Raw genomic sequence first — 21182 nt, 5'->3', positions numbered from 1 at the left:
TCCGTCGTATTATTTTTTTAATTTCCTCTTACTGAAAATACTTTTTTCACAAGGTGTTAAGCGTCTTTTGTTAGTTTTGTCATTTCGTGGAAGAAGTTTCTTACTCTTCTTAAATATCATTCAAAATCATACACTCATAATCTGAATTTAAGTATGTTTTCAAGAACAATACAAAAAAAAGTTGAGATCTCATGATTCTCACATTTCAGTATTTACAGGAACTGGATAAACATTTAAGTAAGTTGATGGCTAGAAATTAATTTAATTTTAAAAAGAAAAGTATAACATCTTAAGATTTTTTAAATATCACATTTTAAGATTATACACCTATTTTTTGTTGAGTCAACTTTACTACTTATCAATTAACAATCATTTGAATTGTAGTTACATAAGGGGTGAGAATTAAAAAAATATCTTACACTGAGTTTTAATCTCATAAAAGGTATTTCTCTAAAAATTCTACGGCTTAGAAACCTAATTGGATGGAGCAAAGTAACAAACTCTATATTTTTTAAACAGCTGTACTTGAATATTTAATCAAAATTGTACATTGATGGATTAAGAAATGGACAAAAAATCAAAGTGAATACTCAAATCGAGTAATTAACCTTTAGAAAAGCAATATTAAATTTCTTAAAGAGGGAGCCAATTTTTTAAGTTTCAGTCTTCCCTATTCATTGATTTAAGAAATCAAATTAAACCCATAAACATAATATTTTACTAGCAAAATATATTAAGAAGTAATAAGACCAGAAAATTCTTGTTTCCTTGGGGGATGCTAGAAAATATGCGCTGATTGTTAAGAAATTTCTCCATATCTATAATTAATTTTGATTAATTAAAATCCACAATTATATTTGATTAATTAAATAGCAAAGGGACTCAACTGTAATAAAAAAATACTTACACTGCAGGGGGGAGGTAACGACATTTTCCTTTTTGCTATTCTTTCGCATGATTTCAGAATATAATCCAAATAAAGATGCCATTCTGAAAATTTTAATTTACCCTAATTAGACGTTATCCTATTATTTTAATATGATGAGAATGGAATGAATAGAAATTGATTATAAGCTTTACTAAATAGGGATTAAATATTGCCCTTTCCAACTTTTATTGTAAATCCACACATTAATCTGGCAATTTAATCCAATGATTTGAGATGAAATTGGAATGTATTAAGATTTATTATATTATTTATTAATTAGGGATTCAATAATGACTTTTACATATTTTATTGCAAATCCATACATTTTTTTGGGAATTTAATACAAATTTCATTTCTTATTTTCGTCCCACATTTGTCCGTCCACCATCCACGACTTTCGGGCGGACAAATTTTTCGTCCACCAGGACAAAAATTGTCCCGTCCCATTGCCCGGTGGATGAATTTTTGTCCGCAAATTCATCCACACCCCCTGGACGGGACGAATTTTTCATCCTCGGACGAAAAAACTGTCACGTCCGTGTCCCTGCACTAGAGTCACAATTTCTCGGTGTTTGAATTTTTGAAATTCATATAATTGGAATGCTTCTGACTTGTTTTAGGTGCCATCTTCCTAAGCTTTCCATCCATAGATCACAAGTCTCATCATGACACCATTTTCTTAGTCAATCATTTGTCTTTGTCTATAATTCAGAAGTAATTTTTTTTTTTGAAAATCATATAATTGGGCATTCTCTAAGCATTGACTGAAATTCTTAGTAATTATCTAAATTTCTCACTTTTCTATTTTAAATATCATTATTATGTTTAGTTTTGGAAAATATTTTTTTGGTAAATTTATATTACAATTTTAGTGTCATGTTACTTAAAGTAACAGGGAGGTAAAAGTCATTGCTTTGAATTGTACATTGATTTTTCTTTTTATTTAAAATTTATAAAATTAAAAATAGCTATTAGTATCATTTTTTAATCATATTTCTAAAAATATAAAAATCTCATAAGTTTTCTCAAAAAAATGAGTTACTTGACTTAGTCAACATATATGCGTAAGTTGATAATTTCAATAATTCCAAATTATTTTCTCATTTTATTTTGATCATTTTGATCAGTCAAGGAGTTTAGTGTCAAAATTTTATGATATGTATTTTACCCCTAGTCATCATTATAATCGATTTTATACATTTTAGGGAGTTCATAACCCTATTTTTTATTGGTTAATTATATGTTGAAACAACAACGTGATTAAGTCCCATTAGTCATGTCCATTGAGACAACTATTGAATGAACATCAATTATTTTTTAAGGAAAGTCAAATGATATCATATTTTTGAAGGATGCTATGCGGCGTCAGGAGATTTTCTATCTCCAGAAATCACATGTCCAATGGCTGGTGATAGAAATACACGGTTCTTTCACGCCTTGATTCGTCACAGAGCCCATCCTAATTATACGACCCTATTAGAGACGTACGATCACGACCAACTGTTGTGAACGAGGACCTCCTTGCATCTATATCTCACTTGGTGACCGACCAAGAAAATGCACTCCTCACAGCCCTTCCTACTCGAGTAGAGATCAAGGAGGTTGTCTTTTCCTTTGCTAGGAACAAGGCTTCAGGACCGGATGGGTTCTCAGCGGAATTTTATACTACATGTTGGGATATTGTAGGCACCGATTTAGTGCTTGCCATCAAGAAAGCGTTTACGCGAAAAGTCTTCCCGCGAAGTTGGAAATCCACTTTTTTGGTGCTCATTCCAAAAGTGGACACCCCAACTACCTTTAGGGACTTTCACCCCATTAGTGTTTGTAATGTTTTCTACAAAGTCGCATCCAAAATCATTACAAATCGACTAGGGAATTTCCTTGATAGCCTTATATCTCCTGAACAGTGTGGTTTTGTGAAGGGTCGATAGATCCATGACAATATCATGCTCGTTCAAGAGCTAACCCAGTCCTTAGACGTTCATATTCGGGGCTCAAATGTCATCATCAAACTAGATATGGAGAAGGCCTTTGATCGAGTTGAGTGGAACTTCCTTACCGAGGTGTTGAGGCGCTTTGGATTCACAGATGCGTTCATCGATCTTGTTGATGCTTGCATTAGAGAGAATCATTTCTCTCTCCTGATGGATGAAAACTCCGCTGGTTTCTTCACGACCACGAGAGGTCTAAGGCAAGGCGATCCTATCTCGCCCACCTTTTTATATTGATGGAGGAGGTATTCAGTCGATCGCTCACACGTGCGATCGACCAGGGCCTCATCCAACTGTATTTTACGAAAAGGGGCTGCCCAATCCTCTCGCACTCTCTATTTGCCGATGATGCCATTATCTTCCTCAATGGATCTAAAAGATCCATTAAGGAATTTATGAGTGTCCTTACAGCATACGAGCAAGCTTAGGGCCAGCTCATCAATGCCTCGAAGAGAAGCTTCATAGTTGGTTCTTCCACCACTATAAAGCGCTCTGAGGTACTCCAGCACTATACCCGCTACTCACGAGGATGCCTCCCGTTAGACTATCTTGGATGCCCTATCTTTCTAGGGCCCGCTAGGCAACATTACTTTGATGCCTTGTTGGGCAAACTTAAAAAGAAGCTAGAGGGATGGAAACTTCGTTTCCTATCCCCTGGAGGACGTATCCAACTTATTCAACATTTCCTCATGAGTATCCCGCTAGGTCCACTCACTATCTCTTATAGTCCTCCGCTCAGTGGAACGGCTATGCGCACATTTCTTATGGTCCGGTCACCTCGAGGGAGAGAGTCGCCATCATTGGGTTTCTTGGGAGAAAGCATGTCGGTCGACGGCCGAGGGAGGTCTAGGGATCAGATGCCTCACGAACATCCAGAACATGCTTCAAAAGAAGCTCGTATGGCGTATGCGCACCACACACTCCCTAGTGGGCAACTTTATTTCAGCCAAGTATGGCGAGTGGGCTAGTCGAGAGATAGATATTTGGGGCCATCGTAGATTTCAAACGTGGCAGCACCACTGGCTTGAGATCGCTCAGCTTACATGCTGACATATTGGTCATAGAGAGATTAATGCCTGGTTTGATACCTGGCATGCTGACGAGCCGTTTGCCCGCCACCCACATTTTGTACCACAGCAAGTGCGACTCATAGTTGCCCATCTGCTACTGGGCAACACACAACACCTATGGAGCAGCATGGGCTCCCTTCAGCCACGTTATCCGTGGTCCAGACTACCCCAATCGGGTTGACTCCTGACTGTGCCATTTGACGCTCACACTCGATGGTACCTACTCGTGCAGATCTTCTTGGGAGCATTTACGTGAGAAAGCCCCCATCTAGTACTGGGGTCGTTGCATATGGCATCCGGAGATCCTTACTCACGTCTCCTTTTTCCTCTAGAGACTCTTACATCGTGGCTTTCTGACTGATGATCGAGTGATCCATATTGGTCACTCTCTTAGCTCTCATTGCCACTGCTATCCCACATCCCCACACACTGAGACACTAGCAATTTTTTTTTCCATAGTGAGACCACCTTAGACTGTTGGTGCCAAATCACACATCATTGCCGCCGACTCCTTCATACTCGAAATGGAGTATGAAGGAGTGTTTTGGCAAGGTGTTTCTCTCGCCAACATGCTCGAAATGGAGCCCCATCCTACGCATCACCATAGCTTATTTACTATAGGAGATATGGAAAGGGCGAAACTCTTCTCGTTTTGCAGGTTCGCCCATGCGTGCCATGGATATCATGCGGCGCGTCAAGTTATGGATACGGCGCATCTGTCATCTCATCCCTCCCCGCGCATGCAACTCAGCACCCGTGTGTGACTTTCTTCGCTCTTGGGTCATTCCAATGATCCCTACCCCTATCCGCATTCAGCTAAAGGTTGTCAATTGGTACCCACCTCCAATCGGCATCCTCAAATTGAATGTGGATGGCGCGGCTAAAGGGAACCAGGGGCCAGCAGGGGGAGGGTATCCTCTGCGATCATAGAGGGAGTATTCTCTTTGCTTTTTCCTCTTTCTATGGCATCCAAACTAATACAGTAGCCGAAGCTACAGCGATACATGATGGTTTACTCCTCTGTGCAGAACGAAACCTTCGTCGTAGAATCTAACTCACAAGTGTTAGTTGACATGCTCCGTGCAGATACATGCTCCCAGTGGAGACTACACTGTGCGGTGCCGACCTCGCACAATTAGCGTTCGTCATCAATTACGAGAAGGCAACCAGACAGCAGATGCCCTCGCCAACCACGCAGTACACACCCGCACCCATTTTTATCTTTTCCTTTCTTGGCAGGCGCTCCCTCTGACAGCTAGGGGCTGCCATTGCATCAACTGTCTCGACTTGCCGACTGTCCGCATGCATCACATACTATCGCCAGCAGGCCCGCGGGATTGGCGGATTGCGTGGAACACTCGAGGTGGGAGCGCTCATCCTTCCGCCTAATCCGAAGGCGTATCATCCCACACTAGCCATGTGAGCTAAGCCCACCTCGAATGGAGCCTCGCCATGCACCCCATCGTTGCCACTTGTTGGAGGCGAGGACAACTCCAACACTGCTCCACCATCGTCACTAGGGGGGCTCCGTTGAGATGTCGACGCGAGGACTTCTCTGAGCACCTGCCAGGTATCACTTATGTATCGTTTTGTTTTCTGCACATGGGCGTGGACGAGTGGGATCCGAGTGTAATCGGGATATTTATACTCGCTCCACGCCTATAAACGTTGATAAACACTTCACTTTATAAATAAAATCCCCATGGGTGGCGTCCAGGGCACGGATGGATCGGTCTACGAGCCAACCCCAGGGTTGGCTGTACCCGGCACCGTGTTTTTTGCTAAAAAAAATGATATCATATATGATTCTAGGGATTAGGTATAAACATATAAGAAATGAGACTTTAAATAAAAAATAAATCACAAGGGTAAGACAAGAAATATTAATAGATACTAAAAATTCAGCCCCAAGCCTGATCTATATATATCCCTTTCTCAAACTCAATAATCGTTTCTTCTCTCTTTATATTTCTAAATTACTATCATATAAATGAATGTAGAGTCAATGCACAATAATAAATATTAAAAATAAAGTGTAGGTTTGTGCAGTTTTATTCATTGAGCCAATCTCAAGTTCTCTCTCAAAATGCAAATGGAAGTAGACAGGTATAGGAAAACATCATTTCTAAATTAGTATCATATATATTTTTACTTCTTTGTTAAATAAAATTTTATGTTATCAAATAAATTGTGAAATTATTAAACTCGCCCATGTATGTCTAGTGGCAAGTGAGGTCATCTCCATAGGGATGGATATTTAGAGATAAATCTAATGTATGAATTAGGTATGGTAGAATAAGATGATAATATGGATAATAAGATAAGTTACTTATGTGATAAAATAGGATAAGCAATAGAGAAATCATAAAGGTGAGAAGGAATTTTTTTTTACTGTTGCAAAAAGACAGGGATAAAGATCATATAATGGTGAGGGATAATAGGTAGATTAAAGAAGGAAGAAACAAGGATAGAAATACTATGTATCTGACATAAGATAATTTTTTTATTATTATGATTATTATTTTAAATACATTAGAGGTATTGAGTATTGATAATATCATAAGAAATATCTATAAGTATATCAAAACTGCTATTATCTGCTACAATAATCTCATAAATATTTATCTAAGCTCATCATTTTTACACTTGGGAATTTTTATGGTATACTTCATGAAATGATAAACTTCTCTAAAATATTATTTAATTATTTGTTTTAGAGCAAGCCTTAAAAAAACAAGGAGGAATTCTTTGGAGTACGGAAGAAAAGCAGTCAAAGGAAGTCCATGGAATAAAGTTTAACACCCTTTGACGTGAAGAAGGGAATCCCTAAAAAGAGGGAGGAGAAGAGATCTTCCTCAAACTCTAAACCTCTCTCTATTCCTATATCCTTTCTCTCAAATTCTAAATATATCTCAATATTTCTCTCTATCTATTATCCCTTTTATTTATCTTTTAATATGTCTCTAACTATAATTTCCCCTATATCGCTCTCTTTAAACAGATGATCTTTTCCCGCTATTTTCTTTTCCCTCTCTCTGGCTCACACTCTCTTCCTTTCACTGCTGTTTTTCTAAGATTTGGCTCTCATTCCTTGATCTCCATCTCCTATTTTCTTTGCTCTTTCCCTCCCGATCTGTCAAATCTTTTTTTTTCTCTCTGCTCTTCTCTCTCTCCTGAAATTTTCTCTCTTTTCTGCTACACTCTCCTCCTTGCTTGGTTTCATTTAGCTTCCTCTTCTTGTTATCCTTTTCCCCCTCTCTTTGTTTTCTGATTCTTGCTCTCTGCAATTTCGTACAGCTCTTTCTCTCTTTCTCCAGCTCTCTCTTTCTCTCTTCCTCTCTGGAATTACGTCTGGCTCTTTCTCTCTTTCTCCAGTTCTCTCTTTCTCTCTTCCTCGCTTCCGCTCTGCAATTTCTTCCTGCTCTTTCTCTCTTTCTCTGTTCCTCTCTTTCTCTCTGCAATTTCTTCCAGCTCTCTCTCCCCATCTTTTTTCTTCCCCTTCCTAATCTATTTTTCTCTCTCACCCCTGCACTTTCTCTGAGATTTCGCTTCTGATCTACCTGTGTCTTCTCTCGTACTTTTTTCTATTCTTTGTGCTCCATCTTTTGTCTGTTATTCTTATCCTTCACATCTGAATCTCTGTTATTCTAAGTTCTCTTACTATTGTTTCTCTTCTCTGAAACTTCTCTTCTCTTACTATTGTTAGCCTGTGTTTGCTGTTGATGCATTTGTATGCCACAAAAGAATCTTCACGGTGCCATTAGATCATCTGGTGACCTTCTTGTCAGCAGAATCTGGTGTTTAATTGAAAAATACGGCTATCAGGTGTGAAGATTATAGATTTACCAGTGCCATCTAATGGAGGCAAACTACGATGTTGATTTTGCTGGTGTTGTAACTTTAATTTTCCTAAATCAAGGTTATATAATGAGAATGAGGTCTTCTCCACAGGAACTGGCCTAAAGAGGTGAATTTAATAGTTGAGTTATAATTAATAAGACTTAATTATTTTTAGTAATAACTACTTTTAAGTATTGATAAAAAGAAATAGTGAAAGCGAGAGTTGAGAAAGTGATAAGATAGGATCACTATATCACCTCTTATGATTAATATTTTTTATTGATACTCAAGATATTAAGCAAGTAAGATTATGAATTAGATTTATAATTTTAGAATAAAAAATAATACTAAGATAGGCAGTGGAAGAGGTATATAAGATTAGGAAGATAGAGATCATAATAATATATTATTCTTAATAAAAGATAGGAAGGTTATTTATTTAGTTAGTAGTAAGTTGTATATAAGATAGAAGATGGATATAATAATGATAGATATTAAGCTTTAGTTGGATAGTGAATAAGATTTTACTTTAATAAGATGTAAGGAGTTAAGTAATGGGATTATTTATTTTAATAAGAGGTATGAAGAAGAAGGAACAGAATTGAATTGTGATACTGAGGAATAAGAAGGAATGATATATTGAGATATAGATTAGTGGATGAGAGATACATGTGTGTACATAGATATCTATATTTAGACCTTAAGAGTAAGAGATAAGAGATATATATGTGTATATAGAAATTAAAAAGATAAGGTAAGAATATTTTTGTTAAATTAAATTTTAGAAGAGTTTGAAAATTTTGGGAGAGAGATTGGGAGAGAAAGTAAATGAAGATATAAGGCTAATAAGAGGGCTTGATGATTATGTATTTATGCTATTTTTATTTTATACTTATAGTTATCTTATAATAATAATAGAAATATTATTTATATAGATTAATAGATTTAATAATTATGATTTTAATATTTTTTATGAGGTAAAATTGAGGAAAAGTAAAATAAATCTGTTGACACCTGGTAGGTGTTTGACATAATGCCTCAAAGAGGCCGTGCTATGAAAATGAGAAAAAATTTCATTTCCAGAATGCCTTGTATATAGATCGTCGCATTTGAATGTGTCGGTAAACTTACTATGAACCTGATATAGTTCAGAAACACATCGAAGACGCTCTGATTCCAGCAAGGTGAGGATTTGGTGTCTTCCTCCATGATGGACCATTCTGTTGCATCCTTGATCTCTTCCGATGTCGTCTGTCGCCAGCTGAAACTCACTAAAGTTGTCATGAGCTCTAATTTGGCCAAACAAGCCTGGGATGGATCTCCTGCTGCCTATGAGTTTCTGGAATGGAAGATCATGGAATTTGGGGCTATAAGCTCCTTTAAAGGACCAAGGAGGACCTCCCATGTCTGTGGATCACTTGGTCTGCCCTTTGGGATCCTCCAAGGGACCGTAGATGGCCAATGATCCCCCCTTCTCATTGAAATCCATTGTGTGACCGTTGGAGGCGATGGCTTGGGGCAGAGATTAACGAATCTGCCCTTGGCTGTTCAATCTCCTTCACCGGGAGTCCAACAACTGTGATTAAGTCACACCCGTGGACCCCTCTTAGTTATGGTGCACCCACTAGCCATGGCAGCCACCCATCATCAGCCACATCCGCCTTTTCTCTTTGTGAGTTTTTTATCAAAGGGACTCACCGTCCTCATCAGCCATCATGGCCAAATCAGAGGCCTACAAGAAAAAAAAAAAAAGAATTAAAAATAATAAAAATCACTATTTGATCTTCCTTAAGAAGATTGAACAAGTGAGATTATATCAGAGTACTCATAGAAGCCCATTCTGATGCGGGCTTTGGGCCAAGTCAGCTCAAAGCCCGGCGAAGATTTCTTACTATAAGTTTTAAGACAGCGGCCCACTGGGCCACGATCCATCTCATCACTTGTCGGCCCAGCCCAATGTAGAGCTGAAAGGAACAATCAGATATAATCCCATATCAGAAGATGTTACACAAATGTGAGCTATATAAATCTACTTAGAATATGATAAATGAAATAAAATGACATCTCCCCTGCGCGTGTGCGTGGGCTACCTCTGCTCTTGGGCCTCTATGGCTTTATTGGGCTTACTTTGTGTTTTTGTTTGCATGATGGGCGCTGCTACTTGGACGTCAGCATCTCATTGGCTACAAGTAGGCTCCAGCAGCATGTGCTTGCCTGCTTGTGGTTGGCTTGAGCCCTGATTTGTGTCTGGCACAGCTACCTCTAGTGCTCCATAAAACTACCCTTTTATTTGTTCTTCTTTGTTTTTTATGAAAAATTTTACTTCACCCCTGAAACCAACATACCAGAGAGAAGGAATAAACTCATTAAATGCAATAATATTTTAAGAATTAGTTGGCCTGTAATTTAAGAAGAGATTACCTTAAAAAATGTTGTTCCAACAAAATGTCCTATTTAATAAGTAAAATAAAAACCCATATAATCATGGAGATAATATCAGTAGAACGCTCTCAAAATGGCCGTAAGATGTGTATGTTTGCACAAATCATTTTGGTTTCACCACCTTCTAATCTTTTTTAATGGGGGTCGATGGCTGAAATTAAATTTTAGCCATGGACCCTTTTAGAATCAATGGAACCTTCTCCACATTTTCCCTGCCGAGTTTTAGACGAATGAAAATAGTACTATATCATATGAGTGGACCCCATTATCCACATCAACAGCCGCTAGCCAATCATAACTTGCATAAAGCAGCAACACAAATAATGTACTACATTTTAATATCATTGTCTGATCTTATTCAAGAAGATTTGGTGGTCAAGAATATATTTCTATCTTAAAGAGAGACCCAATTTAACAAGGATTTCGGATTAGGATTTCGGAGAAAAACATGCAACCAAGATAAATCCAAATATAGGTTTAGATATCGTTGTTACTGTTTGGATTTAAACAATAAAATTTATATTCCCTTAACTACTCTATATGAAAATATAGCAGGAGTGAGGAGTCGATCCACAGGGAGCAGGAATTAACAAAGTAGAAAATTTCAGTTGATTAATTTTTTTTTTTGGATTTTTAGATAGATTCTACTATTTACTCTTTAATGTCCTAAGCAGAAAATAACTATAGCTGAGAAGAACTAACCTAAATAGTTATAATATATCTAAAATGTGGAAAATAACCTTCAGCGGTTTCTTGGGATTAAATGATACAAGTTCTGAATTAGAGAAATAGTAAATACATGTACCTCCGCTGGAGCACACGTGGTGTCCAGCGGCGCAGCGGCGACAGATGGGCATAGGCGCGCAGTTGTCAAGCGCAAGTGAGTGGCAGTCTGCGGTGGGCGCACTATTGCTTCAGGACTTAGCCAAAAATTGGCTAAATCTGGAGCTGAAGGTGAAGGGCACTCCCGTTGGACACTTAGGCGGTGGCGGCTGTTGAGCAGTAGAGGATGCTTCACTCAAGCCACCATAACGCAAGCTGTAGAGCTCCGATTGAGGTGACCTTGGTGGAATTGGAAAGAGGAGATACACAAACCTTTCCAATGATAGGTAAAAATCTCAACATATAATAATTGAGGGGAGAAAAGGCATCTGGAAAAAGGGGTATTTTTCACTCTCTTGGGATCACACCTAACCATGGATTATTGATCTCCAAGGGTAGCTTTCTCACTTTCTGGCTATCTCCGTCCCTCTAGGGGTTTCTTCCTCACTCAGCTCTGGGTCAGGATATTCACAAAAACCTCCAACAAAATTTTCATAAAAATCAAGACAATCTTACAAGAGAAGAAGAAAGATGTAAGTAGAGGAAGTTAGGTTGATCTTGGCCATTGGATCCTCAAATGGAATGAATGGCCAGATTTACTTATGGGGCCTTGAATCCAGTTGATCAAGGTCTCCTCCAATCAGCTTTCAGCTCCCAAAATAACAATGGAAAGGACGTCCATCCATTTAATTATTTTTGGCTTCTCTTATTTTCTCCTCTTTCCTTCTATTTTTAGAGCCGCCATTGAAGTGGGCTTCTTATATCTTTTGAATGGGCTCCTCTACTGAGTCTAGGACATGGTTTTGGCCTTAGGATGGGCCTATTTTACTGCCCAAAACCAGGCTCCAACTCCACTCCAGCTCCTCATGCTTTCCAGTTGCTATGCATATTCCTAAATCCGACTATACACAAACACTTATGAGATAATTAGATGTTTCACCACTTGACTTGGAAAGGCAAGTGGGGTTTGTTCTAATATTCAATAATTAACACAAAATGAGGATTCAGGACTGAATATTGGAAAATCATGATTATTTAGTAATTATGGCATTTCATTCATTTATCTAGCGATATTAGGATAATTAATCATTCAAATGCTCTTAATTAGATGTGATAACTTAGAATTATCAAGCCACTATATAAATGTTGATGCAAAAATATGTCAAATTGAAATGAAACCCCTTCCCATGCGCACTACCTCCATACTTTATCTCTTGGTGAGTTGGGCCTACTAGTCACCTTGGCTTGCTATGCTTGCCCCTCCTAATGGTGCCAACTCGTTGCATTGTACCTGCTTGAGGGTCCATGTTCACTAGCTGCCTGCAATCTTGAGTGCTTAAGTGCTCCCTTGTAGCTGGCTGCTGCAGAACCCATTTTTTGGTTGCTGTTATCAATAAATACAAGTTAAAAAGATTTCCTTCAATATAATTATTTAAAATATCATAATACAAATATCATTAAATATAAACATAAATTACCTGTGATGATTAATAAAATAATCTTATAAATAATATATGTTCCAAAATATGTTCTTTCTAGTATTTTACTCTAAACCACAGTGAGCTACGGTTTAAAAATATCCTATCATGCATGCAATTTTCCTAGTATATCCTCTATTCATATGCCCTCAGAAGGATAAAGGACACAAAGGCCACAACATTTAAATTGGTTTTAATGCTAGTTTGATTTTTAGGTACTATCTTTTAAACTTACCCAGCAGTAAAAAAACATTAACACAATGGTTAAGTCTAAATTATTAAAACTTACTACTGTTATCCTTGACAAATATTAGCCCTACATAGTTATTCTTCTTCTTTATTTTATATTTATTTTCTCTTAAATTTTAATATTTTGGAAAAAATTCCCTTCAACAATAAATTATAATATTATCATGGGTCACAAAAAAATTCATCATCTTTATTTGAATGAAAATGAAATACCGAATTTATCATCTTTTTATTTCATATTATCTTTTTATATGGTTACCCCTTAAATATTTAATGAATTATACAATAAGTCAATAAGAATTACAAAAATTATTATTATTTTATTTAATTCATGAATCGCAAAACATAAAGTCTATTTTTTTGTATTTAGAAAAAGTATTATGATTTGGTGACACAATAGGACATGACCAAACCTATATCTGCCCTTAAACTAAAACTTTTGTATCTTACTCAGAAACCTTTTGTATTATTACTTAAGTTCATTCTTTCACTATGTGAAATCATAACATATGATAATTTAGAATTGGAATAGAAAGCCCTTTTACCATTCAAATGTTAACAAATTAACTTTTTTATTCAACATTTCTAATGTTTCTACTTATGGTTCTACCCATTAGGCATCACCAAAATCACATGGTCGAATTTTTTCAAGATTGAATGATTTTTTTATATACAAATATAAAACCAATATTTAAGCTGAAATAATGAAAATAGTTTCATAATAATAGAAACATATGGTATGAAATTCTAAAAAAGTCGTGTATCATTGTTTTTTGTTAAATGTGTCATAAATATGTGAAAGAAATTTAATAAATGTAATATTTAAACTATTAACAGTATAACATATTCCTCACAATTTGATGCTCAAGGTTACAATACAACAGTGTGTGAGTAACTGTTTTGAGAAAGTAATTATGAGTAAATGTTAATTGTGGTTGTTCAAGGGGCCCACACATTGACCAATATGAATGTCTGACTAATTTACATGAGATTCAAATATAATAAGACTGTAGAAACCCTCGGCCAGAAATGTTGTTCAAGGACTCCTTGATATGTGAATCAGTTAGACCTTCTCTGCTCAATTGATAACTGAATTATTCACATCTCCAGGGGCCAGCACACTAGGTGCGATGGAATTCTATTCTCACTCCCCATGGATTTAACTCTTTCTCATGATTTTCAATGTAATAAAATTTAATATTTTTTCATTAATTTTATGTTCTTAAGAAAACATTAAGCTCCTAAATCTGGTTCATCAATAGACTAACTCTATTTTCTCACAAAAAGATAATACAACACTCGTCATCCTTACAAGACCCAATAATAGGGGCTTCTACATATTCCTTAAACTTTTTTAGGCTCTAAAGATGCTTTCGGATAGTATCATTTACAAAAAATATTTCTCACTTCCTAAAATATACTAAGAGAATAATTTTTTAGTATTTTTGGAGTGAAAGATGGGACCAAATAGTTTTGCATATGGGTTTTTTCCAGTCTTGATAAATTCATATGACTGTCGACTATGTTATTGATATACGATTTACAAGTGTTATAAGTATTTTTTATGATACTGAATAAGTATAAAACATAAGAAGAAGTATGCATTCAATAAGAAACCTCTAAAAGAAATGGGTGTGATACAATTGAGCATACTGTGGGGGCTCTCTGATAACATGCATATAAAAACATTAAATTTGAGGAATAATGAATCTTAATTTTTTTATATGAAAAAGGATGGACATCTAAATCAATATTTTAAGATATTTTAAGATAATTAAACAAGAAGATTATACCTGGAATAAATGTAAAATAGTAATTCAGAAAATTTCATTAGTCCTTTCTTTCACTTCATTTTTCCCTCCGATTTAAAATTTTCCAAGAATAAATATTTTTCTTGAATTACATGTTTTCACCTTCAAGCGGATTGACCCCTATCCCACCACTTAATTAAAACCATGATTTTATTTGAGATTTAAAATTTTATAAATGGATATCCTTGATTCACTGGATTTGCATCTACCTACAAGTAAACCATTCTATCAGTATCCAAGAGTTTCAAGTCATGTTTTGTCTTTAATATATTGAAATTTTGATTTAAAATATCAAAATATTTTATAATAATAGATAATACTTAAGATATGAAGTATTATGACAAGTCACCTCACAAATAATAAGTTTCATATCATCACACATGAGGTCAGTCATATCAGAAAATTTCCCTAACTTCACAAGGTTTAATTATGAAACCCTAACATTCCATGTATGAAGTTTAGAATGAAAAATATTCATGGATGTGAAGATAGCTGACATTTTACCATCTGGTCAACATGACAAATCATCAAGTTAAGCCCTACATTTGGATGAAATATATTATTAGTATAGAATAATATATAATATATTATTGGATGAAATATATCATTTGACCAATCTAATGTGATACTCAATTCATAATTATGTCAATTACATATGTTTATCCAAGTTAATTACTTATTTATAGATATATAACTGAATTAACTTAATTATAGCCAAGTACAGCAAAGTAATGTGCGCTATATCCCTGATTTTTTACAGAAATATTCAAACTTCAATTCATGGCCAACCGCAAGCAATCAAAAATATATAATAATTATGAAACTTATAATTATGACAGTTTAAGAGTTAAGGGCTTAAACTTATCTTACTCTCTCTCTCTCCCTATTTTCTTACCATTTTTTTTCTTAAATCCAATAACTATTTCTGAGTATAGTTTGGATGTACCCCGTCTTTTTGTACTAGTGAAATTTCAGTACAAAGAGTAAAACGAACATGCCGCATTTTACTGGGAAGGATAAAACAATGGGAATGAATCTACAGGGCTATAAACTTTTTTGGCCACATCTTCCAATATAAACATATAATTGTGAAGTAATCTTCAAGCTATATTTTTTCCAATATAGCGCAATGATTCTTTATCAAATAAAAAAACCTCCATGTGATCAAGAATCCTATTTATTGGTGTTTATTTCATGCGATATAAAGGGAACAAGGTTTCCTTTAAGAGCTCTTGTTGTTGGTAGTCTTCAAAATAAGATCATCTTTGGATATTTTTAATTAATGGCTCTTATGTTTTTATTAAATACAGAAGTTTTTTTTCAAAAATTCAATAAGAATATTTTATAACCTAAAATTCTTTCCTTAGAGAAAGAAAAAATATATTTACAAAAAGATCATTTTATTAGGAATTATGTGGTCTATCATGTACTTCATAAAGTCGACTACTACTTCCATTTAAGGGACACCTTTTGACTTTACAAGAAATATAAAAGTTATATATAATATAACAAGTTCAGTAAATTTTTTAAATAATATTTTTACTTCCATCATTGATAATATATCTTCATTTAAATATCAAAAGCTTGAAGAGATCAATAAATTGTTTGAATAAAATAGAAACTGAACCAGAGGGAAGAACAAGACATTATAAAATGGGAGTTTATTTGATGAGAATTTTATTCAATGGGAAGTTTGTTTTGGATTCACTTATGGGAAAATAAAACCAGGATAACTTTTTTAAGGTTCAAATTTATGCAAGTACATTGAGAGAAGGTACTGAAAACTGAATAATTTAAAAAATATTTATATTGTTGATGTTTGATTTTTTATGATTTAGAATACATTAATTTTGATAAATAATAAAACTAATTAAAAATTAATTTGAATAAATGAAATAAGCATTTATTTTAGTTTTCATTAATTCTATTAATTTATAAGATGTTTCAGAAAATTTTGGGAATTTTTATTGCAATAAATGGATACAGGATAATTGCAATAGCTTCATCAATGTATTGTAAATCACAGTTGTGGCTGACTGCAAACTAAGAAGGCAACAAATGGGGGAGGTGGCATATAGCAAGCATTGGAATTTGGATATGGTGTGTGATTTATGATCCATAATATCATATTAAGTCAGTAAAAGTAGGCTTTTCTACTATTTTTAGAAACCATAAATGGCAGCAAAGCTTTTCTACTAAAAACCATAAATGACATATCTCAAAAAATCAAGAGTATCCAAAGATACACTGGCCTGACATACCTAACTTAAGGTCTAGATTATTTTGTTGTAATCCCATTAAGATTGGATAAAGATTTTTTCTTATCTTAACAGTTGAGGTTATCTTCAGCCTCTATTGAAGAAATTTAAAAAAAAAACTCTGAAAATCTACATGATCTGAGACTAAAACAGTATAACATGATATTTTTTTCTAAGTATTGAGCTACTGGGAGTTGTTATCAGTGCTGAGTAGTGTTCGCCCAACCGATATCCATCCGTCATCTGGTATCGGACAACTGATACCTGATATCCAGGAAAAAATGGGACGGTGCCCGATATCGGATATCGGTCGATATCCGTCTATAAGGGGTTAGACGGATATCAATATCGGATACTGAAGGTGGAGGGATGAGGCGGATACCAGATGCCGGATATCGGTTTTTGATATCCGGATGTCGGAGACGGATATCGGATGCCAGATATCAGTTTTCGATATCGATAAGCTATCTATCTCACTCATTTATAATAAATGAAATATATTTTTATAAAAATATCGGTGTTGGATATCGAAAACCGATATCCACACCCGATATCCGATGTCGTCATCCTTCCCCCTGAGACGGATGTCGGTATCGGATATCGGCACTGTAGCAACCGTTACAGCATCCGTCCCGATACCGTCATCCGGTACCGGTATCGGGACGGGCGAACACGATAACTTAAACCCTACTTGCAAAATCATGTCTTTTGCAGCCATTGCCGCGCTGCACCAAGCGGCCATTTGAGAAGCTTTGCCTCCGACGCAGCTGCCATGGACGTCGTCCTCGCTTCCTCGCCTGTGGATGGCGATGTCGGATGCTGGGATCTTCAGACAGGGGCAGAGCAAATGCGCTATCGTAGCTGCGCTTCTGCACCCCACGGACTTGCCTCGGTCGCCGGACGATTCCTTGCCTCCTCGCAGGTGGGGAACAGTTCATCGGGATCCATCCTATACTGGTCCTGGCATAAGGTAATTTAATCTTTCGTATTATCTCGCCTTGACTGACATATTTGCCTCCTGCTCTCGTTTTAAGGACCCGGGTGGATCTTGATTCACCAGTGTTTACTTCGTCTAGACTGCGTTGTTTCACTTCATCTCTCTACAATTTTATGAAAAAATAATGGGTATGAATGGATCTTAACATGTTCTTTCCTCAATTACCACTTTGTCAAAATTGCTCTAAATTCAATTCCTCTCCTCATCTACCATGCTTTTTATTCATCTAGTTTTCGGTTAGGATGGCCCGAGACAAAATGCAGATCTTAGACCTGATAGAATTCTGTCCGTATTCCCTCTCTCACGCACTGTTTCTTTCTGCAGCCCCAGGTGGAAATTAAGAGCTTTCCTGTGGAGCCCATCGTTTCCCTTGTGTCTGACCCTGATGGGAGCTTCCTTCTAGGTGGCGGTTCCTCTGGAAACATATACATATGGGAGGTGGGTTTTCATAATACGCAATGCCTTTGTTCTTGCATTCATTGAGACTTTATTCACTACGTGCTTTTCAAAAGTTAGGTTTCGAGGGGTGCGCATAAATCTGGAAGCTGAGTTTTAATCTTACGCAATTCATTGTCCTACTTAGGTTGCAAATACATCATTTGTGAAATAGTATACAACTCCGTCAGACTCGTGTTTACTGTTAGAGTCGTGCACATCGGTCTAAGTGGTAGATTTTAGTTTTACGATAGGTATTAGCGCGCTTACGGACCATTCTTTATGAAAATTTGATTAAATAACGTGTTTTTAAAAGTTGTGTTGTATGTTACATATACATCTAGGAGATGAGTTTTCTCCCTGGAAATCAGTGGCCCGTGCATGAGCTATTTCTTATTAAAAGGGTATATTCCTTAGTGGGGACTTTTGTGAAGTTTATTTTTGGTGCCTATCCAGATTGGTAGCGGTAAGCTTCTGAGAAAGTGGCAAGGCCATTACTTGGCCGTCAGTTGCTTACTATTTCTGGATAATTCTCTAATTGCCTCTGGATCTGATGATGGCTGTGTTAGGGTGTGGAACCTCGTCAGGTAACGAGATGAAAATTATAGCAGTTGATGTCTTTCTGTGAAGTATTTATCCGCATCTTATCTAATTTCTAGGACCTTATGTGCAGCATATTCGGCGAGAGGGACAATGAAAGGATGAAGGATCCCTTTTTGTTCAGTTTCCAAGAACACGCTTTACGTATCACAGACATTGTCTCGGGTTTTGGGTCTTCCAACTCGATTTTGATTTCCTCTTCAGAAGACAGGACGTGCAAGGTCTTGAACTATAGTTCTCTAATGGATAATTTATTCTTTAATAGACCATGATATTCTAAATTTAGTTATTATGTATGCTGCACAGTAGAATTATTTGGTGTAATTGCCCTTTTATAAGTCCTATAAAGCTGAAAATCTTACAATGGGTAATCCGTTCACTTTTAATAGGTTTAATGCCCTATTATGTATCTATTTTCAGGTATGGAGCTTATCGAAGGGTAAACAGATACGGTTAATTACATTTCCTTGTATTATAAACGCGATTGCTCTGGATCCAGGAGAAGATGTGTTCTATGCCGGAGGTAGAGACGGGAAAATTTATCTTGCTGCGCTTAATGCTACTTGCCCATCCAATGGCAAGTTTGACGAGTATATTATTACTTGTCTGAATGAACACAGGTGATCACTCTAACCCTATCAATTTCACTATTTTTTAAATTTTCGGGTCGTTACTTCATTTTGAAAGAATTACAGGGCTGTGAAATATGTCTCGTAAATAATCCAAATCCTGATGTTCTATTTACGAATTTTGTTTTAAACTTCCATGACGCTATTGTTTGGTCTGGAAGAAAATTTTCTTCCCACTTTATGGAATTGTCTCGATTGTAACTATTACCTTCTTTTATCACGGCTACCAGAGAAATAACCTTTATAATCAACATCGAAATGGAAAAGTTACTTTTATGATCTTATCCTCATCTTCTTTAAATTATGTTGGGTTTCTTTTATCATTTTTCATACATAGGTTTATTCTGTTTATGACCACAGACATTTAGATAACCAAATTTTTATAATTAGGCTTTAGGTTTCAGGATTTTGCCACCTTATCCTTTCATTTATGGCTGTAAGCTGTTTCTCATCGATGCAGCTAGGCTGTGTTACATGCCTTGAGATTATGAAGTCTTTAGGGTTTTGTGGTCTGATATTTCTCATTGATGCAGCAAAGCTGTTACATGCCTTGAGATAACAAAAGACGGGCTTTCACTGGTTTCTGGATCTGACGATGGCACAGTTAGGGTTTGGGATATCAAAAGTCAACGAGTTATCCGTGTGCTGAAACTCAGGGATGGTAATTATCTATTTTCGTATTTTTATTAATATTTAATCACAATCCTCTTAATAAACGCTATTGTAGGTCCAGTCAGCAATATCCTCCTCGTTCAGCTGCCAAACTCAACATCAAATCTGGAACGCGTGGCAAAGCTGCCGTCATTGGATAAGAATCTGGATCCAACAGGTACTCTGACAGCGATCCGAATCTCTCCTCTTAATGGGCCGCCAGATTTCGGATATTGCAGTTCGCGCCTTATGTTGAATGCCATTAAAGAACTTAAGGTGCCCTACTTTCTACGTTTCTTAAATGTAAAACTCTCATGGGGTGAAGTGTAATCTCATTGGGACTTAGATTTGTCTGATGGATTTCAGCAGCGTAGCTCTGTTGGGGCAATGGAGATGGAGCTGGACAGGCTAAGGGAAGAGCAGCGTGTCTGTGCACAGTTGTTACAGCGGAGGAAGAAGCTGTTCGATGATCTTTGGAGGGCCCGAATTGATACGCTTTTGGATGATGACCAATAGTAAGACAAGACGTTGATATGTCAAGTAGAAGGTAACTATAAAACTACAATTTCCTAAGTTATATCTTCCTGTTAATTTTTTTTCAAAGAAAAGACATTATGATTTGTATTCAGATAAATAATATGGTGAAGCCAGCTGACAAAGATATGGAGCAATGAACTGAGAGAGATGGAGATGATCTCAGAACATGAAATCTATGCGGAACTTTTACCAAGCAACTATATTTTCGAAATTTATACCTTCCTGTTAATTTTTTGTGTAAAAAGAGATCTTCTAATCGGTTCTCAAATAAATAATATGGGAGCATAAAAACCGCCTTTATGTCTTAAAGTCATGAAGAATCCATTTCTCACTCCACATGTGGGAGAAAAATATTGCTCAATTTGGCAAACAAATTGTAGTAAAAGCAATTATGGATGTAGCACTTTTTCAAAAGATCCATGGGCCCAATCAAATTTTTATTTT

At 36.2% G+C, this 21182-nt stretch overlaps 1 protein-coding gene across 3 annotated transcripts; it reads left to right on the top strand.

The window, feature by feature from the left end:
* The first annotated feature begins 17592 nt into the window (after nucleotides 1-17592).
* On the top strand, nucleotides 17593-20860 carry RID3 (Transducin/WD40 repeat-like superfamily protein). Of its 3 annotated transcripts, XM_078587647.1 has the most exons (9): nucleotides 17593-17859; nucleotides 18211-18324; nucleotides 18778-18908; nucleotides 18995-19142; nucleotides 19342-19541; nucleotides 20084-20211; nucleotides 20278-20477; nucleotides 20568-20748; nucleotides 20831-20860. In XM_078587647.1, exons 1-8 carry the CDS (start codon nucleotides 17662-17664, stop codon nucleotides 20715-20717), a joined length of 1269 nt encoding a protein of 422 aa, XP_078443773.1. In that variant the 5' UTR covers nucleotides 17593-17661; the 3' UTR covers nucleotides 20718-20748; nucleotides 20831-20860. The 3 variants fall into 3 exon arrangements, with proteins under 3 accessions (XP_078443773.1, XP_078443772.1, XP_078443774.1); XM_078587646.1 differs by having other exon boundaries at nucleotides 20568-20860; XM_078587648.1 differs by having other exon boundaries at nucleotides 20548-20860.
* The last annotated feature ends 322 nt before the right edge of the window (nucleotides 20861-21182 follow it).

The sequence above is a fragment of the Wolffia australiana genome, chromosome 15, assembly GCF_029677425.1.
Source record: "Wolffia australiana isolate 7733 chromosome 15, ASM2967742v1".
Classification (NCBI taxonomy): Eukaryota; Viridiplantae; Streptophyta; class Magnoliopsida; order Alismatales; family Araceae; genus Wolffia; species Wolffia australiana.
Note: the sequence above shows the minus strand (reverse complement) of the source record. Positions and strands in the feature narration are given on the sequence as shown.